The sequence below is a fragment of the Myotis myotis genome, unplaced genomic scaffold (genome assembly GCF_014108235.1).
Source record: "Myotis myotis isolate mMyoMyo1 unplaced genomic scaffold, mMyoMyo1.p scaffold_m19_p_10, whole genome shotgun sequence".
Taxonomy (NCBI): domain Eukaryota; kingdom Metazoa; phylum Chordata; class Mammalia; order Chiroptera; family Vespertilionidae; genus Myotis; species Myotis myotis.
Window position 1 is genome coordinate 75,883,782 of NW_023416314.1, and position 18,454 is coordinate 75,902,235.

Consider the following 18,454-nt stretch of genomic DNA (forward strand, 5'->3'; position numbering starts at 1 on the left):
CCGCCAGAGGTGTCAGGCTTGGACAGGGGACCCCATCTCCCCCTGATCACTGGCTCTGATCCCCGCCCAGGCCTGAGGCCTCTGGCCCAGGAATCATGCCTGGGCAGGGGACCCCCATCTCCCTCTGATCGCTTGCTCCACCCCCGCCCAAGCCTGACGCCTCTGACCCAGGCTTCAGGCCTGGGCAAGGGGACCATCATATCCCTCCAATCCCCGGCTCCACCCCCCACCCAGGCCTGATGCCTCGGCCAGAGGAGTTGACCCTCATCACCCTCCAATCACCAATCACCGGATCGGCCCCTTGACCAGGCCTGAGGCCTCCGGCAGAGGTGTCAGGCCTGGGCAGGGGATCCCCAGCTCCCCGCGGTTGCAGGCTCCGCCCCTGCCCAGGCCTAACGCCTCTGGCCGAGGCATTGGGCCTGGGCAGGGGACTCCCAGCTTCCCGCGATCTCCCGCTCTGCCCCTGCCCAGGCCTAACGCCTCTGGCTGAGGCGTCCAGCTCGGGCAGCAGGGACCCGCAGCTGCAGCGGCCCCGCAATCGTGAGCTCCGCTTTAGGGCCAGGCAAGGGACCCCTAGCTCCCGGGACTGCCAGCTTCGACCTTGCCCAGCTCCCATCGCTGGCTCCACCCCTACTTCCTGCTATCACTGGCCAGGGCGGCAAAAGCGCCTGATTCTCCGATCATGGCTGGGGGGCAGGGCAGAGGCGGCCCTGGGGCCGCCTCTGCCCTGCCCCCCAGCTCTTAGCTCCCCCCTGGGTTTCTGATCACTGTCAGTGGCAGGGGGCTTCTTCCTGCTTTCCCTTTCGCCTCCCTGCATTGTACCTACATATGCAAATTAGCCGCCATCTTTGTTGGCAGTAAACTGCCATCTTAGTTGGCAGTTAATTTGCATATAGCCCTGATTAGCCAATGAAAAGGGTAGCGCCGTATGCCAATTACCATTTTTCTCTTTTATTAGTGTAGATGATTGATAAAATCCCATATATATATGAATATCCTATTTAATGAGGAATATGCTAATTATCCATTATGCCCTGAGGTGTAACGACCAAGCACATCACAACCAGATCACGGATCAGCAGGAGGGTGGGCCAGCAAGGTACAAGTGGGCTGCAGAGAGCTACAGGAGAGTGCAGGGCAACAAGCTATGAGGGGGGGCAGGGGGAGATACAGGAGGGCGGCAGCGACCTACTGGCGCACGGATTCATGCACAGGGCTACATACATACATATACACTATATAGAGTTTCAGAGTTGCTGCTTCCTAGGCTTATTTTACTCTTCTAGCATAAACACAAACTCAGACATTCAGAACTAGAGCAGTGGTTCTCAACCTTCTGGCCCTTTAAATACAGTTCCTCATGTTGTGACCCAACCATAAAATTATTTTCGTTGCTACTTCATAACTGTAATGTTGCTACTGTGATGAATCGTAATGTAAATATGTGATATGCAGGATGGTCTTAGGCGACCCCTGTGAAAGGGTCGTTCGACCACCAAAGGGGTCGCAACCCACAGGTTGAGAACCGCTGAACTAGAGGATTCTTAGTAAATCATCTGAGAACTGGCATTACTAAGGTCTTCTTCAGTTCACTGCTTTTTCTACTTCACAAGGCTATATGTGTGGGCAAACGGACCAGGGAAAGTGAATTTATTTTTATAAAAGTCTGATTAGGTAGCTAAACCTCCTAAAGATAAATAAATATTGAATCATCAGCACTACTGCTTCTCCCCATTTATGTAGAAGATGTAAAGTAATTAAGGTACTCATTTCATGGAGAACTCACCCTCATTACTACTACTAGAATGGACCTCAGGAGATGAATCAGACTGGGATGATGAAAATTCTTCTTTCCATTTCTTTCGTTTCTTTGGTGGTGGCTCAGCCTTTACTTTTAGCTGTTTACCTTTGGGTTTCATGGAAGGGGCTTTTGTAGTCGTTTTTGGTGTTGGAGGATCAGAAGTTTTACTGCTATTACTAGGCTTCGCCTGAACAGTTCTGTAATGTTATAAACAGACTTCATTAACACACTGAAATCTTGTCAAATTAAAATAAAGTAGAACAAATGAAAAAAACAAAACCAAAACCAAAAGAGAAAGACTGGAGAACACTTTCACTTCCTCAACAATAGCTCCAAAATAAAGTCCAAGTCCTATACCTCTCCAATGCTGAATCCCCCAAATTCTCTTGAAATGCATTCTTTACTGACATTCAATACTCAGTTACTAAGGGACTATTAATTCAGTCCCTATTTCTCTCTCTTCACTACCCCCTCCCTTTATGAACTAATTTTCCCAAATATGAGGCTGTATAGCACAGGGGTGGGCAACCCTTGGCATGGGTGCCAAACATGGCATGCCAGTAACTTTTGCTGGCACGCGAAACCCTCTCTTATAATCTTCCATTTACAATTTTTTTCTTAATATCAACTTTTTTATTTTTCAGATAAATTCAGTGTAGGTGCATCTTAGATAAATAAATAATTTTACATAACAAGTTATCTTAAAGACCATAGACATGGATTGACGAGAGAGGGGAAGAGCAATTTCTATGCCTTTGCCTTAACTCTCCCTGCCTTCCTAGATCCAACCAGTGTTTTGGTTTCATCCACATATGCTTGTGAATCTTTGTTCTCAGTGATGAATTTTAAGTCTTGTAATAGGAGTAGCCTGAAGGATGAAAGCAGTAGCTCGTGCATATCTCTAAAGGTCACGAAATATAAACCTGATGTAAAATCTGTCATCAGTGATGCAGCAGCAAAAGTCCCACTGATAATATCAAACGGAGTCATAAAGTTTTCTGTCGGACTATCAGTGTACATGTATACATTAAAAAATAAATGTATTTTTAATCATCATATACTGTGTTTTTGTTGCTTGAATGAATTCTATTATTTCTTCAAGGTTCTTCACATACATACACCTTAGGAGATATCAAGTAGGCGTAACATGTTCTCAAAAAATTAGGGTTGGCACGCAGAAGAATTTTGAGTCAGAGATTTTGCAGGTTTTGGCACACACTCACAAAAAGGTTGCCCACCCCTGGTATAGCAGATGACCTGGTATAGCTTTGGGAAGTAATACATGATAAACCCTTCAAAGCTACATCTAGCTGTGAACATAAAAAACTCTCACATGTGGTGTAGGTTTTGATGTGGAGACCCAACTGTATCTGTCCTGGAGCTCCTTAAGAAGATCTACTATAGCCGAAACCGGTTTGGCTCAGTGGATAGAGCGTCAGCCTGTGGACTGAAGGGTCCCAGGTTCGATTCCGGTCAAGGGCATGTACCTGGGTTGCGGGCACATCCCCAGTAGGAGATGTGCAGGAGGCAGCTGATCGATGTTTCTCTCTCATCGATGTTTCTAGCTCTCTATCTCTCTCACTTCCTCTCTGTAAAAAATCAATAAAATATATTAAAAAAAAAAAAAAAAAAAAAAGATCTACTATAGCCCAAGCTGGTTTGGTTCAGTGGATAGAGCAACGGCCTGCAGACAGAAGGGTCCGGGTTCGATTGCAATTAAGGGCACATGCCTGGTCTCTGGGCTCAATCCCCAGTAGGGGGCATGCAGGAGGCAGCCAATCAATGATTCTCTCTCATCATTGATGTTTCTCTCTCTCCCTTTCTCTCTGAAGTCAATAAAAATATATTAAAAAGAAGATCTGCTATATACGAGTGCTAGAGATTTAAATGGATCAAATTCCATTATAAAAATAAGGTGGGCTGTTTCCAATAAGTTGGAATTTTAATCAACTAGACCTTCCTAGCACTAGATTGAGAATAACTAGTGCAGCGGTTCTCAACCTGTGGGTTGCAACCCCTTTGGCAGTCGAACGACCCTTTCACAGGGGTCGCCTAAGATCATCCTGTGATATTTACATTACGATTCATAACAGTAGCAACATTACAGTTATGAAGGAGCAACGAAAATAATTTTATGGTTGGGTCACAACATGAGGAACTGTATTTAAAGGGCTAGAAGGTTGAGAACTACTGAACTAGTGTATCTCCTTTCCCATACAGACCACAGGGAATGTGGCTAGGTAGGTCAGTGTCCTTCCAGATTCATGCTGCCAACAACTCAGTTACATTAATATGATGATAATTCTATTGTACACTTGCTTAATAATATACACTGAGTGGCCAGATTATTATGACCACCTGACGTTGGTAGGCAAATTAGCTATAATTTTGCGCTGAAGTTGCTAGAGGGCCAGACCATTATAAATAGGGAAGCAGGTTGTTTACCACAACAGAAGTGATTTTTTCTGAAGATATGGGTAAACAATGCGATTTAACAGCCTTTGAATGTGGGATATATATTATGATGAGTGGCCAGATTATTATGACCACCTGACGTTTGTAGGCCAATTAGCCGTACACTGCATCATATGGGATGTGAAGCCAAAAGCCTGTTCGAACATCTTTGCTGTCTGCAGTTACCAAGATAAAGCATCTCCAATTCACACAGGAACACAAGGATTGTGGACAGTCGAGCATTGGAAAAAAGTCATGTGGTCCGATGAATTACATTTCCAGTTGCATCATGCAGATGGCAGAGTGAGAATTTGGCGGAAACAGCATGAAAGCATGCACCCCACATACAACCCTTCAAGCTGGTGGGGGCAGTGTTATGGTTTGGGGCATGTTTTCCTGGCATGTTTTGGGCCCTTTAATTCATGTGGAACAATGTCTGAATAGCACAACAAACCATTATCATTTTCAACAAACCATTATACTTTATGTATAAAAAAAGATTGTCTTACTCTAGGTCACAAAAAGCTGGACTCAAACCTTGACTACAAATTCTTTTTCTTCTCACTTCTTCAAAAAGAATTAATTATTCCCTAGGGCTGAATTTTTAGACTTGTATATAATGGGGGGGAAATCTGTCTCTTTGATATAATTCTTTTTTTTAACATATTTTATTGATTTTTTACAGAGAGGAAGGGAGAGGGATAGAGAGTTAGAAACATCGATGAGAGAGAAACATCGACCAGCTGCCTCCTGCACACCTCCTACTGGGGATGTGCCCGCAACCAAGGTACATGCCCTTGACCGGAATCGAACCTGGGACCTTTCAGTCCGCAGGCCGATGCTCTATCCACTGAGCCAAACCGGTTTGGCTGATATAATTCTTTATACAAGACATCACCAATAATAAGCTCTCCAATAATTACTACACAAACATCTATAATAATTAAAGCATAATATGCTAATTAGACCAGACATCGTTCTGAGTGACTTTCCAGAAGAAGCTGGGACTGTGAGGGAAGCCCAGGTCCCGGGTGCCTGCTGGTTGCCGGAGGGAAGCCAGTGCCGGCAGCCAGGGGAAGGAAGGCCTACTCTTTTTAAAAAATATATATTTTATTGATTTTTTTACAGAGAGGAAGGGAGAGGGATAGAGAGTTAGAAACAATCAGCTGCCTCCTGCACACCTCCTACTGGGGATGTGCCTGCAACCAAGGTACATGCTCTTTTTTATTTTAAATATATTTTATTGATTTTTTACAGAGAAGAGAGAGCGTGTTGCCCGCCTGGCTTCCATGTGGCGCCGCTGGGCAGCACAGAGGCCCAGGCTGCACCCTAGCCCATGGCGTCCGTCCACGTTAATCGCATCTCTGCATGGGGACTCGGGCGCTGTGACTCAGGCGGAGAGGGCGCGTGGGGGCCCAGGAGGCCAAGAGGTCAGCTGGGACCTGCCCTTCCATGCCAGATGCTTGCGCTTCGATCATCAGCCAGGTGTAGGACCACACCCATGCACTAATTTCATGCACCGGGCCTCTAGTATTATATAAAAAAATAAATACCTGCTAGTTTGTGAAGGCTTACTTCTTGGCTTTTTGGAACACACTCTGACATATTCCTTTTTGTTTGTGTTTTCAATGAACTTCACATATATCCTTTTGTATTTACTCTTTGCATCTCCAAAATATCCAAGGTACTAAGGAAAAAGCAACACTTTGAATTACATAATTATACATTCTGTACATAGAATATCACTTTGTCAGCTTGAATGTCACATAACCATCCTTCACGTTTTTCAAAATGCAGCTCTGGGCAGGCTAATTGCACCCTTAATAAAAGTGATCCTAGGCTAATTCTTAACTGCAGGCTCATACACAGAAGCAATTTCATTTGGTTAATTATTAGATATTTACTTAATGCTATTAAATAAGTACATAAGTATAAAAGAATAACCTCTGTAAATCTTCTGGTAAATCGGGATAATCAACATTAAACGTCTCTGAGCCCATCTAAACTCTTACCTTCCACCAGCAAAAAGATTATGACTCACTTTATTGTGGTGTTCTGAAACTGAAGCTGCAATATCTCCAAGGTATGCCTGTACTCTGTTATTCAAATTTTATGCTATTTTATAAATGCTCAATATAAAATATATTTAAATTTAAATCATTCTATATTTTCCACAGGATCACTGTCAAAAAATAGGAAAGCTAATATAAACAATCATTTTGCTTACACTATTTGTAGCAGCAAATTCTCTTTGCCCAACTCGAATTTCAGGAACAAACTTCTGTAATAAAGCTTTCTGTACTTTCCAAATAGCTGGCGGTTCTTTTCCTGTTTTTAAAGCCTCCTATAATAAGCAGAATTAATTACATTTACAAACACTAGCAACATATTCTAGATTTATAGAATCTTAGAGCTAAAAGGAATCTTAAAAACCTATCTAGAGCAACCTTTTATCTTTTACCTTAGCTGAATTTTTATAATAATTCATATAAGCTGGCTATTCAGTCTCTGCTTAAATTCTTCCAGATATAGAGAGCACACTAACATGCAAAGTAGCCCATTACCCTTTTGTATAGCTATTGGAAAATTTTTCTGATATTTTCATGTATTACTTATGCAATTTTATAACAGTAGATACATATTTAAAAAGACAATAAACAAACATGCTGAAATAATGACAGCAGTTAATTGTGAATGGAATATAGATAATTTGAATTTTGTACTCATTGTACTTTTTAATGCTGTTCCTTTCCACCCCAATTAAAAAATAAAACCAAAGCAAACACACAGAAACTCAAACATAAGTTTTCTTAAACATAGATAAAATTTTCTTGTGTGAAATTGTAAAGTTCTACTCATGGTTCTATAATTTGAAATTATAAAAATAAGTCTAATTCTACTTTTACATTATACTCCTGTTATTTTCTTTAAACTTTAAAATTAAATAATCATTTTCTCAATCTCCTAATATATAATTAGTTGAGAGCCTTGAAAAAAAAATTAACATTTCAAAACTGCTCTAGTCTCTAGTACATAAATGCAACATATTGACTAGTCAGAAATACATAAGACTCAGATACAAGTTAAAATTATTTTAAGTTATTTTCCTTTATATAATATCTGGTATATACTAGTGATTTTATTATTGAACTATTATAAAGAATATAATTTTATGAATTTCAAGCTAGGTACATACTACTGAAGTCATCATGAAAGCTAAAATAGTACATTCCCACTAAACTATACATAGCCTTTATACCTGTGAACATTCACATCACCTTAAAAGTCTCTATGTCTTCTATCTTTACCACAAACTCATCACGCTCTCTGTATTGGCCTTCTCCTCCACTTTCTGTGTTCTCATCATCTGTAAAACCTTCTATGGCAATAGTGTCTTGTCCTTTTGCAAATTGGTTTGAAGGAAGACCATCAAGTTCGATGGGCTTTGGGAGTTCTGTAGAGCCTTTATTTTCCAGGATATTTACTGCAGATGAAGTAGAGTAGAGAGGTTCTTGCTTAATTGTACCCACAGAGGTGGAGGAAGTAGTAGAAGTACCAGTAGTATTGGCAGTTAGGCTAGTAGTTACCACCTGTAGGGCTTCTGAAACTAGATCAAGCAAATACAAATAAATAATAAAAATAATTAAACATAACAGTTTAAAAAGAAACAATTATTTTTGCCTAAAATTATTTGAAATGCCCAGCTTGTGTGGCTCAGTGATTGAGCATCTACGAACCAGGAAGTCAAGGTTCGATTCCCAGTGAGGGCATATTTCCGGGTTGTGAGCTCGATCCCCAGTAGGGGGCATGCATGAGGCAATTGATCAATGATTCTCTCATCATTGATGTGTCCATCTCTCCCTCTCCCTTCCTCTCTGAAATCAATAAAAAATATATTTAAAAAAGTACTTGAAACAGTCAAAAACTGCAGAAAGAAATTAAAGAATGGTTGTTAATTTTCAATAATCAAAGTGGTGGGCATTACAGACTGAGAACCTCCATTGACCTACAATGACCCTAAGTCCACTTACGTAATATAAAAATATTTTACAAAGAATAGAGTCACAAAAGTGATGCAAATTAAGTAAGGGTCAGCTGACCAAAGCTGTGAAATATTCCTAGAAGAACAGCCAATTGTATGTAGGAAAGGAAAACAACAACCCAAAAATATTCTGAACCAGCTCTAGAAGCCATAAAATAAAAAGGATTACAATGTAATAATATGAAAAATTGTATGCTAACAAATAACTTACATGAAATGGACAAATTTCCTAGACACAAACTACCAAAATAGACTCAAGAAAAAACTGAATTCTGGATAGACCAGGGATTTTTTTCTTTTTTTCTTTTATATATTTTATTGATTTTTTACAGAGAGGAAGAGAGAGGAATAGAGAGTTAGAAACATCGATCAGCTGCCTCCTGCACACCTCCCACTGGGGATGTGCCCGCAACCAAAGTACATGCCTTGACAGGAATCAAACCTGGGACCTTTCAGTCCGCAGGCTGATGCTCTATCCACTGAGCCAAACCAGTCAGGGCTAGACCAGTGATTTTCAACTGGTGTCGTAAGAATTTTGAAAACATGCAGTATTTAGTCAGGGCACTGACCTCTTTTCCCTTAGATTATCAAATTTAAAAATGACAACAGCTGCCCTAGCCAGTGTTTCTCAGTGGGTTGAGCTTGGCCCCATGCACTAAGAGGTCACCAGTTTGATTCCTCGTTAGGGCACATGCCTAGGTTGTGGGCTTGATCCCCAGTAGGGGGCATGCAGGAGGTAGCCAATCAGTGTTGATGTTTTTCGCTCTCTCCCTCTCCCTTCCTCTCTCAAATTAATAAAAACATTTTTTAAAATGACAACAGCCATCGGTGGGAACGAATCAAAATTATACCTATTTTTTTTATCAGATCAGCAGGAAATATACTTTTGGTATGCCGTAGAATTTTAGTAATTAGTTTATGTGTGCCATGAGATGAAAAAGGTTGAAAATTATTGGAATAGACCAATAACAAATAAAGAGAATAAAAGAACTTTTAAAACATCCCACAAAGATAAAGATAAGCACATGCCTAAATGGGTTCACCCAACAGTTTAATAAGAATACGAATCCCTGCCGAAACCGGTTTGGCTCAGTGGATAGAGCGTCGGCCTGCGGACTGAAGGGTCCCAGGTTCGATTCCGGTCAAGGGCATGTACCTGGGTTGCGGGCACATCCCCAGTGGGAGATGTGCAGGAGGCAGCTGATCGATGTTTCTCTCTCATCGATGTTTCTGACTCTCTATCTCTCTCCCTTCCTCTCTTTAAAAAACAAATAAAAAATATTAAAAAAAAAAAAAAAAAAAGAATACGAATCCCTGCTAAATTCCAAAAAATAGGAGGAAGTACTTCCAGACTCATTTTTTGAGACTGGTATTATTCTAATACCTAAACCAGACAAAAATACCATGAAAAAAACTATAGATCAGTTTCCCTCATGAATATATACACAAAAATCTCCAAAACAAACAAAGAAAAAAAACTATGAGAAAATCTACCAACATAAAAAAGAATGACCCAAGTGGGTTTTATCCTAGGAATGCATGCTTAGTTTAACATCTGAAAATCAACCAATCATCATATTAATATAAAAAAGTACAAAAACCAAGGATCATCTCAATGAGCACAGAAAAAGCATTTGACAAAATTCAGTATCATGAATAAACACTTTCATGATACAAATACAAACTAAAAATAGAAGGGAACGTCTTCAACCTGATAAAGGGTATTTATCTATAAAAAATCCAGTTAATATCACGCTTATTAGTAAAGGAATAATTCTGACTTTCAGTCTTATTATTTAAGAAATATATTTCATGCCTAAATTGGTTTAATTATACAAATCACTGTACTTTTATGTTTGAAAATTTCCATAATTAAGCAAATATTTTTTTAAAGTGTATAACTTCCAAACAAGTAGAGATAAATATATAATACTGTATGGTGTTCTTTATATGAAGTTTTAAAACAAGCCAAAACAAAAGTATAGTGTGTAGGGATGCATACACAGGTGGTAAAATGATAGAAGAAAAGCAAGGAAGTGATTACCATCCAACTCAGTGATTAATTCTAAAGGTTATGAGTTGGGTTTAATTTAATATTCAATTTATTTTTGTACTTTTGTGCTTTCTAATGTGTAGAATTTAATGTCATAAGTTTTCTTCTTTGCTCCACATTCTTGGTACATCCCATTGGTTTTAAAATACAATGCTCCACGGTCCTTTCTAAGTGGTTTGTCTCTTCAGTTCTGGTTTCCTTTTTAAGCCATGAGTGTTTAGAATTGTAACAAGTTATTTAGAAGTTTTTAAATAAAAACTTTTTTTTATTTCTTTGTATCTTTCTTTTTTCTTTTTGCCTGGCCGATGTGGTTCAGCTGATTGATACATAAATTGGTTTAATTATGCCAATCACTGTACTTTTGTTTATGTTTGAAAATTTCCATAATTAAAAGTTAAGCAAATATCTTTTTTAAAGAATGTATAACTTTCAAATTAATTGAGGGAAAAATATAAAATACTGAACAATGAAATTGCTGTATATGGTCAGAAAATATGGCTTAAATAATGTCTGCATTTTCAAATTTATGGAAATTTTTATGTGTTTTTCCTGTGTGTGTTATAGTCCATATGTGAGTTTTATTTCATAAGAAAAATGTTCTGAAAGAAAGAAAACAGAGATATGGAAAAATACACTAAATATGCTACCAATAATAAAATTAGTACAGCAATATTAAAAACAGAAATGGGAAATTAAACAGGGAAAAGAGATATTTTATTATGATAAAAGAAATTTAACTATAGTAAAATTGTATGCACCTGATTACATAGGTTCAAAACATATCAAATAAACTGTATTCGATAAATAATTAAATGTAGTTGGAAACTTTTAACACACCTTTTTCAGGAATCAACAGATCAAGCAATCTAAAAACAAATAAGGATAGGGAGGATTTTTAAAAACTTTTTTTATTATTAAACATTTCAAACATACACAAAAGTAGAGAATACAAACCCTCGTGGTACCATAGCTCAGTGGTAACAACCATGAACATTTTGGTATACTTCTTTCATCTACCCATTCATCACATAGTGAAAAATGAGATGTAAAGGATTTAATGAAACCTATTACCACTTGTTACTCATGGAATTTATAAAAATTGACCATTTACCCAGCTACTAATAAAATTTCAATACACTTAAAGATGCAGATATTATTTAAGCCATATTTCCTTGATAATAATATAACAGGGCCACAAGTCAGTAACAAAAGAATACCAAAACAACAACAAACACCAAAACCTGCTAGGAAATTGGCAAAAAACCACTATTCTTAATAACTTTTGGGTTAAAAAGGAAATCAAAACTGTAATGACAAACCATTTAGATGGGACAGTGAGAGCATTACAAATTGAAACCAGAGGGATAGAGACAGAGTGTTGTGCAAAAAAAACCACTAACACTTCAATGGCAATAGTTAGAAAGTGAACAAATACAAACATGAAGTATTATACTCAAGAAGCCAAAGAGAGAATATTAAATTGAAACCAGGGAACGTAGGAAAAAAGAACCGATAAAAGCGAAAATTAAGAAAAAGTGAGTAAAAAATGATAAAAGAATAAAAAAAGTACTTAGGTTTCTTGAAAAGACTCATTAAATAGGTAAACTTTTCACAAATCAATCAACAAAAAGATTCAAATAGTCATTTAGAGCAAAAAAGAACATAATTACAGAAATAGAGGGGAATAAAAACTTATGAGGGAAGACTTCGCTAGGTTGCTGAGTAGGTTAGAGCTTTGTCCTAATACACCAAGATTGTGGGTTTGATCCCCAGTCAGAGCACATATAAGAAGCAATCAGTGAATGCATAAACAAGTGGAACAACAAATAGATGTTTCTATCTCTCTCTAAAAATCAATCAATAATAATAAAAAAAAAAATGTATGAGCACTAACCTAAGAATGAGAAGGTCAAAGTTCGATTCCTGGTCAGGGCACATGCTCGGGTTGCAGGTTTGATCCCCGTGTGGGGTGTGTAGGGGGCTGCCAATCAATGATTCTCTCATCACTGATGTTTCTATCTCTCTCTCTCACTCTTCCTTCCTCTCTTAAATCAATAAAAAGTTTTTTTTAAATGTATAGGGGAATACTATGTACAATTTTATAACAACAAACTTTAAAATTAAGCAAAAGGGATGATTTTACTAGAAAATATACCTTTCTTAAATTGACCCAGATAGATCAAACTACCTCAGGAAAAAACTGCAAAGTCCCAGACATATTCTTAGAAAGTTTAACCAAATCCCTATAATATGTAATAAACTTCAAAATATTCCTGAATACAAACAAGAATTAGACAAAAGAAAACCAGTACAAACTAATCTCATTTATGAATCTAGGTCTAAAATCCTATATAATAAAAGGCTAATATGCAAATCGACCAAACAATGGAACGACCGGTTGCTATGACATGCACTGACCACCAGGGGGCAGACGCTCAACAAAGGGGGAGCACCCACAGGGGGAGCACCACTCCGCCAGAAGCCAGGCTCAAGGCTGGCGAGTGCAGCGGCGGTGGCGGGTGCCTCTCCCACCTCCGCGGCAGCGCTAAGGATGTCTGACTGCCGGTTTAGCCCCGCTCCCCACAGAAAGCGGGCCTAAGCCGTCAGTCAGATGTTCCCTGAGGGCTCTCGGACTGCAAGAGGGTGCTGGCCGGGCTAATGGAACCCCCCCCAAGTGCACAAATTTCGTGCACTGGGCCTCTAGTCTATAATAATAAAAGCATAATATTCTAATTAGACCTGAGGAAGCCAGGGCTGCGAGGGAAGCCCAGGTCCTGGGTGCATGCTGGCAGCTGGAGGGAAGCCGGGGTCCGGTGCCTGCCGGTGGCCGGAGGGAAGCCCAGGTCCCAGGTGCCTTAGGGAAGCAGGTGCCGGTGGCCGGGGGAAGGAAGGCCTACTCTTGCACAAATTTCATGCATCATGTCTCTAGTTCCAAATAAAATACCAGCAACTTAAATTTTACAATGGGTTAAAAAAATTCATCATGACCAAGTAGAGTATGGTAGAATTTTTTTAAAAAAAGGATTTAGCAATAAGAAATCAACTGAGCCCTAGCCGGTTTATCTCAGTGGATAGAGTGTTGGACTGCGGACTGAAGGATCCTGGGTTTGATTCCAGTCAAGGGCACATACCTCAGTTGCAGGCTTGATCCCCGGCCCTTAGTTTGGGTGTGTGTGGGAGGCAACCAATCCATGTGTCTCTTTCACATCGATGTTTCTCTCTGTCCATGCCCCTCCCTTCCACTCTCTCTAAAAATCAATGGAAAATATCCTTGGGTGAGGATTAACAAAAAAAAAAAAGGAAAAAAGAAGTAAACTGAATTCAGAGTTAAAAACTTTCTGATGAAGAAAACTCCAGATCTAGATGGCTTCACTAGCAAATTCAGCCAAACATCTGTGGAAGAAATACTACCACCAAATCTTTTACAGAAAATACAAAAGAAGGGAACACTACCCAATTCATTTATGAAGTCTGCAATAACCAGATACCAAAACCAGACAAATGAATTACAAAAAGGAAACTACAGTGGGGCCTTGACTTACGAGTTTAATTCGTTCTGTGACGGAGCTCGTAACTCAAATTACTCGTATGTCAAATCAATTTTCACCATTACAATGAATTGAAATGCCATTAATCCGTTCCAGACACCCAAAAAACACCGCAACTGTTTTGTTAAATGTTTTTAAAAAAGAAAAATGTATTTAAAAATAACGAATATTGTATAAAAACACAATACTGAACAATAGAATGTAGCGCAATAAACTTGTTTTATTAAGTTTAATGTACAGCATTTACCTTGGAGATCAAACGACTTAAAGATGCTGATGGAGTTGGAGGAGAAAGGCTGAACTGAATAACTGAATAACTGAATCTTATTTGCTGATTTTTGCCCTTTTTGCCATGCTTTCATCACTTTCACCTACAGGAGTTTTCGATAAAAACCTGTCCAATGAGATCTGTTTCATCCTCTCTTTCAGAATATTTCTGAAATGAGTTAGCCAAGTGTCATTAAATAGCTCCATCGCATGCCCAGTTGCAATTTTTTCTGGGTGTTTCTTTTGAATAAAGTATGAAAGTTTCTCCCACATTCCCAACATTTCCTTTATCTCACTTATAGAGATAACCCCCTCTTCCTCCTCCTCCTCCTCCTCCGTGTCATCTATTTCCTGCACAACCTCCGTGTGCTGCTGCGTCTGTAGCTCCTTTAGCTCCTGTGTTGTCAGTTCCTCGGAGTGCTCCTCGATGAGCTCGTTGATGTCACCTTCCTTTATATCCGCGCTCGCTGCCTCACCATGTCTGACAACGGAGTGAATGCCAGTCCTCTTTTTAAAATTTTCGAACCAGCCCCGAATGGCTTTAAACGGCTCACCCGATACCTCGTCCATTGAAGTGCCTGGGGTCTGCTGCAGCAAATCAGCGTAAATAGCTCGTGCCTTCTCGCAGATTATAGCCTTCGTCACGGTATCTCCTGCGAGCTGCTTCTCCGTTAACCACACCATTAGCAGCTTCTCCATATTTTCATGGATAGATGTCCGCTGTTTAGAAATTATTGTAACACCCTTGGCTGGAGTTGTAGCCTGTATCAACTCCTTCTGCTTCAGTATGGTGCAGATCGTAGAAGTGCTACGCTCGTACTGCTTCGCCAAGTCGATTACACGCACACCTTGGTCATGTTTTTCGATAATTTCTTTCTTTAATTCAATGCACATCATCCGCTTCTGCTTCTTAGCACTGTCCTTCGCACTTACCTTCTTCAGATCCATGGCTGAAAAAACCAAGTTTTGCAAAATAACTGCAAGCACAAATGCGAGCACAACACTGATGCTTCAACCAAGAGCTAACCGCGTAAAGTGAATGAGTGAGACACGTGATGCTGGACTGATGTTGTGGCGTTCACTGTGATGTTCGCTGCGCCAACTAGCGGTGGGGTATCTGAAGCTGGCTTGTAACCCGAATTTTAGCTCGCAACTCAAAGCAAAAAATCGGCCAAGAGACGGCTCGTATCTCGAAAAACTTGTTAGTCAGGACACTCGTAAGTCAAGGCCCCACTGTATATACTAATATCGATTGCAAACAGAGATGCAAAAAAAAATTAGAAAGTCGAATCCATTCATGTATAAAAAAAGGGGAAAACTGCATGAAGCCCTGGCCTGGTAGCTCAGTTGTTTAGAGCAGCAGTTGCCAACCTTTCAAATCTCATGGACCACCAGTGGTCCACAAACCACCGGTTGGTGACTGCCGCTCCAAAGGTTTCCCTAAACCAGCGGTCGCCAACCTTTCAGACCTCACGCACCACCAGTGGTTCGCAGACTATTGGTTGGCGATCGCTGGTTTAGAGGATGGTCCTAATACTCCAAGGTTGCAGGTTTGATTGCTGGTCAGGACATATATAAGTATCAACCAATGAATGCATATATAAGTGAAACAACAAATCGATGTTTCTCTCTCTAAAACAGTCGTGGGCAAACTACGGCCTGCGGGCTGGATCCGGCCCGTTTGAAATGAATAAAACTAAAAAAAAAAAAAAAAAAACCGTACCCTTTTATGTAATGATGTTTACTTTGAATTTATATTAGTTCACACAAACACTCCATCCATGCTTTTGTTCCGGCCCTCCGGTCCAGTTTAAGAACCCATTGTGGCCCTCGAGACAAAAAGTTTGCCCACCTCTGCTCTAAAATCAATCAATTAAAGTTTTTTAAAAGAATTTTAAAACAAGAAAACTGCACGATCATTTCAACAGATAAAAAAGCATTTGACAAAATTCAACCTCCATTCATTGTAAAAACTGTCAGCAATCTAAGAAACGTATGGAACTTCTTTAATGTGATAAAAGACATCTACAAAACACATACGGTTAACATCATACTTAATGGCAAGATTGAGTCCTTTCTGCCAAAGATTAAGAACATGATCATGATGTCCAACACATCACTCTCATTAAACATTGTATAAGAAATCCTAGCATGTGCATTAAGACAGGGATAAAAAGGGCATAAGATTAGAAAAGGAAAAATAAATTATCTCCATTTGCAGATGCCGTCATTTTCTACATAAAAAATCATATGGAATAAAAATATCCTAGAATAAATGAGTTGTGCGTATTTGCAGAATTTAAAATCTATAATAATAAAAGTGTAATATGCAAATCAACCAACGACCGAACAGCAGAACGACCATCTGGATGACCAGGCTATGACATGCTTTGGTGCCAAGCCAGCCACGACTGGCCCGCAGACACTGTGGTGGGTGTGTGGGGCCAGCCAGCGATCACCCTGCAGAGGGAGACCCAGGCCAGCCAAGCAATCGCACCCCACACCTGTCACCCGCAGAGGGAGGTGACCAGTAGCGGGGAAGGGCAGTGACATACAGATGGCAAGCAGTGGCAGTAGAGGGGGCGGGACCAGCTGCGGGCAACCAGGGGAAGGAAAACCCCAATAGGCCCTGATCGCCAGCCAGGCCTAGGGACCCTACCTGAGGGGTCCCAGATTGCAAAAGGGCACATGCCGGGCTGAGAGACCCCCTCCTCCCCCGTGCACGAATTTCATGCACCGGACCTCTAGTTAACATATAAAAGGCAACTGTATTTTTATGATCTACCAAGAATAATTGGAATTTGAAAGCTTTTAAAAGTATAGTTTATAATAAATAGCACCACAAAAACATCCCAGAATAAATCTAACAAAGCATGTATAGGATCTATATGCCAAAAACTATAAAAAAAGACTAGTGAAATTTAAAAATGTTCATAAATTGTTAAAACTCAAAAAATTGTTAACAGCTGTTTTTCTCAAAATGCTATAGATTCAAGGAAATCAAAATCAAAATCCCGGCAGGAGTTTTTGTAGATGCCAACAGTTAATTTGAAAATGTATGTGGAAAAGGAAAGGAACTAAAATAGTCAAAACAATTTTGTAAAAGGCAAGTTTGGAGGACTCACACTGCCTTACCATAAAGCTACAACAATTAAAATAGTGTGGTATTGGTAAAACCATAAACACATAGGTCAATGTAACAGAATTGAGTCCAGAAATAGATTCATATAAATATGACCAATTGATTTTGACAAAAGTGCAAAAACAACCAATGGAGAAAGGATTGTCTTTTCAACAAGTGGTACTGGAAACACTGGACTTCTATATGTAAAAAAAAATTAACTTCAACCTATATTTCATATCTTACACAAAAATATAATCAAAAGACACCATACTCCTAAATGTAAAATGCAAAACTTTCCAACTTCTAGAAGAAAACAGGAGAAAATTTTTGTAACCATGGGCTAGACAAAAAGCATAGATCATAAAGGAAAAGGTGGATTTATTAGATCTCATCACAATTTAAAATGCCTGCCCTTCAGAATTAAGGGCTGTGGGAATTTAGAAGACAGGAGCACTTATTCTGCCTGCAGTAATTTCCACAATGTGACTTTGAGAATGGTCTTCAAAGATAACTAAGTGTCTGCTGGGCTAAAAATGGAGAGGAGGTAGAAGAAAACCTGTTCAAAGACTCACAGTCTAAGGAACAATGAGAAGTTCAGTTGTCACAGAAGAGGGAACATGGAAAGAGTAGGGCAAGAGAGTAACATATGGAAAAGAAGAATTTTTACATATTATTTGTCTTTCTTCCCATTAAGCACCAAGTAAGAATTCTTCAGAAACATACTAGCAGATAGCTATGCTAATAGATTATTTGGGATACCATTTGTTTCATGTCACTTTAGTAGTTAAAGGTAGTCTCAAGTCCGGAAAGAAGCTAAGAACACCACAAAACAAGGTTTAACACTTGAAGCACCACTGTTTATACAAAAGAGCTAGGCTAGAACCAGGAAAACTTGAGTTCAGAATCCAGCTCTGCCACCTACTAGCTGCATGAACCTGGGCAATTCATTTACTCTGTTATATTATCAGTATATTGGAGGTAACAATGCATATCTCCCACCATTGCTACTAGGTTCCTAGCACAGAGGTGGGAGCTATTTTACTATTTTAAATATTTTTTCCTTAGTATATTCTTTAAAATAGTAGTATTTATACTTGTCAATTATTTACATAAGATAGTGTTTCTTAAAACAGTTCTTCTAAATGTTCCCTTAAAGTGATTTGGA

At 39.4% G+C, this 18,454-nt stretch overlaps 1 protein-coding gene across 4 annotated transcripts in view; it reads right to left on the minus strand.

Annotated features, from left to right (window-relative positions):
- The window catches only part of QSER1 (glutamine and serine rich 1), a 63,780-nt gene that overhangs the window by 24,349 nt on the left and 20,977 nt on the right, over positions 1–18,454 (minus strand). For all 4 annotated transcript variants that reach the window (XM_036326312.1, XM_036326311.1, XM_036326308.1 and 1 more), the window contains exons 5-8: positions 7,534–7,862; positions 6,483–6,599; positions 5,809–5,942; positions 1,787–1,998 (exon numbers count right to left, since the gene is read on the minus strand). In XM_036326312.1, coding sequence (XP_036182205.1) covers positions 1,787–1,998; positions 5,809–5,942; positions 6,483–6,599; positions 7,534–7,862 — 792 coding nt within the window. The remainder of the gene's footprint in view (positions 1–1,786; positions 1,999–5,808; positions 5,943–6,482; positions 6,600–7,533; positions 7,863–18,454) is intronic.